The sequence below is a fragment of the Poromitra crassiceps genome (genome assembly GCF_964638095.1).
Source record: "Poromitra crassiceps genome assembly, chromosome: 2".
Taxonomy (NCBI): domain Eukaryota; kingdom Metazoa; phylum Chordata; class Actinopteri; order Beryciformes; family Melamphaidae; genus Poromitra; species Poromitra crassiceps.
In genome coordinates, this window is record NC_139624.1 from 78,331,128 (window position 1) to 78,333,524 (window position 2,397).

The 2,397-nt window shown below is 49.1% G+C and overlaps 1 protein-coding gene across 1 annotated transcript in view; it reads left to right on the forward strand.

Moving 5' to 3' along the window:
- hnf4g (hepatocyte nuclear factor 4, gamma) overlaps positions 1-2,047 on the forward strand; it is a gene marked incomplete at both ends in the record, with an annotated part of 20,591 nt that extends 18,544 nt beyond the window's left edge. The window contains 2 exons of the mRNA XM_083658115.1: positions 1,002-1,121; positions 1,926-2,047. Of these exons, the coding sequence (XP_083514241.1) occupies positions 1,002-1,121; positions 1,926-2,047 (242 nt within the window). The remainder of the gene's footprint in view (positions 1-1,001; positions 1,122-1,925) is intronic.
- Between the last annotated feature and the right edge of the window lie 350 nt (positions 2,048-2,397).

The following is a 2,397-nucleotide window of genomic DNA, read 5'->3' on the forward strand; positions in this document are numbered from 1 at the left end:
AGGTTGCTGGGAGGTGAGACAGGTTGCTGGGAGGTGAGACAGGTTGCTGGGAGGTGAGACAGGTTGCTGGGAGGTGAGACAGGTTGCTGGGAGGTGAGACAGGATGCTGGGAGGTGAGACAGGATGCTGGGAGGTGAGACAGGATGCTGGGAGGTGAGACAGGATGCTGGGAGGTGAGACAGGTTGCTGGGAGGTGAGACAGGATGCTGGGAGGTGAGACAGGTTGCTGGGAGGTGAGACAGGTTGCTGGGAGGTGAGACAGGTTGCTGGGAGGTGAGACAGGTTGCTGGGAGGTGAGACAGGTTGCTGGGAGGTGAGACAGGTTGCTGGGAGGTGAGACAGGATGCTGGGAGGTGAGACAGGTTGCTGGGAGGTGAGACAGGATGCTGGGAGGTGAGACAGGATGCTGGCAGGTGAGACAGGATGCTGGGAGGTGAGACAGGTTGCTGGGAGGTGAGACAGGTTGCTGGGAGGTGAGACAGGATGCTGGGAGGTGAGACAGGTTGCTGGGAGGTGAGACAGGTTGCTGGGAGGTGAGACAGGTTGCTGGGAGGTGAGACAGGATGCTGGGAGGTGAGACAGGTTGCTGGGAGGTGAGACAGGATGCTGGGAGGTGAGACAGGATGCTGGGAGGTGAGACAGGATGCTGGCAGGTGAGACAGGATGCTGGGAGGTGAGACAGGTTGCTGGGAGGTGAGACAGGATGCTGGGAGGTGAGACAGGATGCTGGGAGGTGAGACAGGTTGCTGGGAGGTGAGACAGGATGCTGGGAGGTGAGACAGGTTGCTGGGAGGTGAGACAGGTTGCTGGGAGGTGAGACAGGTTGCTGGGAGGTGAGACAGGTTGCTGGGAGGTGAGACAGGTTGCTGGGAGGTGAGACAGGTTGCTGGGAGGTGAGACAGGATGCTGGGAGGTGAGACAGGATGCTGGGAGGTGAGACAGGTTGCACAAAATCTGTTGAAGCTGATATATTGGCTGATGATTGGCTGTTATGTGTCCAGGCCTAACATCAGAGCCCATCCACGTGCACCACCCCGCCCACACGCAGCTGGCTCAGGACCCCTTGACCGGACACACGCTGGTCATCAGCACCATGCCCATCACACACAATCCACAGATAGGTACAGTAAGATCCATCAGAACCATGTCACATCTGTCACACACAACCCACACGTAGGTAAGATCCACATGCGCAACAATCATGTTCAGTCTCATATAAAAAACACACACAGACATACATGCAAACACACAAGTGTATACAGTACTGCACATGCATGCCTGAACACACGCAGAAACGCAAACCTTCTGACACACATGAGAAACATCAAAAGCAATTGATGTAAATTTCATCTATACATTTTCCTCCCTATAGCCATGTTTTCATAGCCATGTTTTCATCCACCAGTCAAGATAATTTCATGCAAACTTATGAAATGTCACAAAAATGTGAATTAGGTGAGTTTCCATTGTAACAAATAAATTAGCTTCCTGATTGAGCACATCCAGAAGAAAAATTTTACATTTTCCAAAATTGATTAGTTCTTTCATCTGAAAACAAATAAATGCACTTGGCAATTATGTCCTCGATGGGAACCTTTAAATGGGAGTAATAGTTCAACATTTCAAGGACTTGGTGGACATATTTTACATACAAAAATTTCAGGATGTTCAAAGCCAGTATTGAACTGTTGGACAACGGAATGAACTAGTTTGATCAAGCCTATGGCATTATTTATCTGAGAAATGCATTTGCATTAGTTATCACACAATTGTATTGACAAACACATTTCTACCTAAATAATTCCTGGGGTATTACAGAAATTCGATAACGTTTTCCCATTTCCATCCATCTTTTCTAATTCAATACTTGCAATAGAAATGCTTATATAGAAACCCATCTTATGTCTCTCTCTGTGTCTCCTCAGCCTCTCCAGACACCCCCATCCCCTCCCCGCCCCAGGGTGCTGCCCCGGAGATGTACAAAGCCTTCCCTCAGCCTCTCGGTCCTGCAGCCAGCCCCTCGCCTCCCACACAGACACACCCCTGACTCCTCTCTGCTCTCACGTGGGTCCTGCACCCTCGAACACAAGTCCTAAATCTTAATCCTGCTAAGAAAATCATAATGAGTGATCTCTGCTCAGTATGTGACCTCAGCCGTTGCCCTGCTTCTTCCCCATGGAAGCTAAATCTTGTGTTGAAATCGCTAGCAACCACATCACCATACTGCTCTCTGCTGTCTGAATTGAGCTAGCTGATTGCTAACAGATGCACAAGTTCTATATGTAGCATTTTAAACATCAATAACGTATTCTGTAATTGTCAAAATTGGACATCTTGGTATAATTACCGTAAACAATGAGACCATCAAGACAATTGGTAGCCTCTGTCTCATGTCAG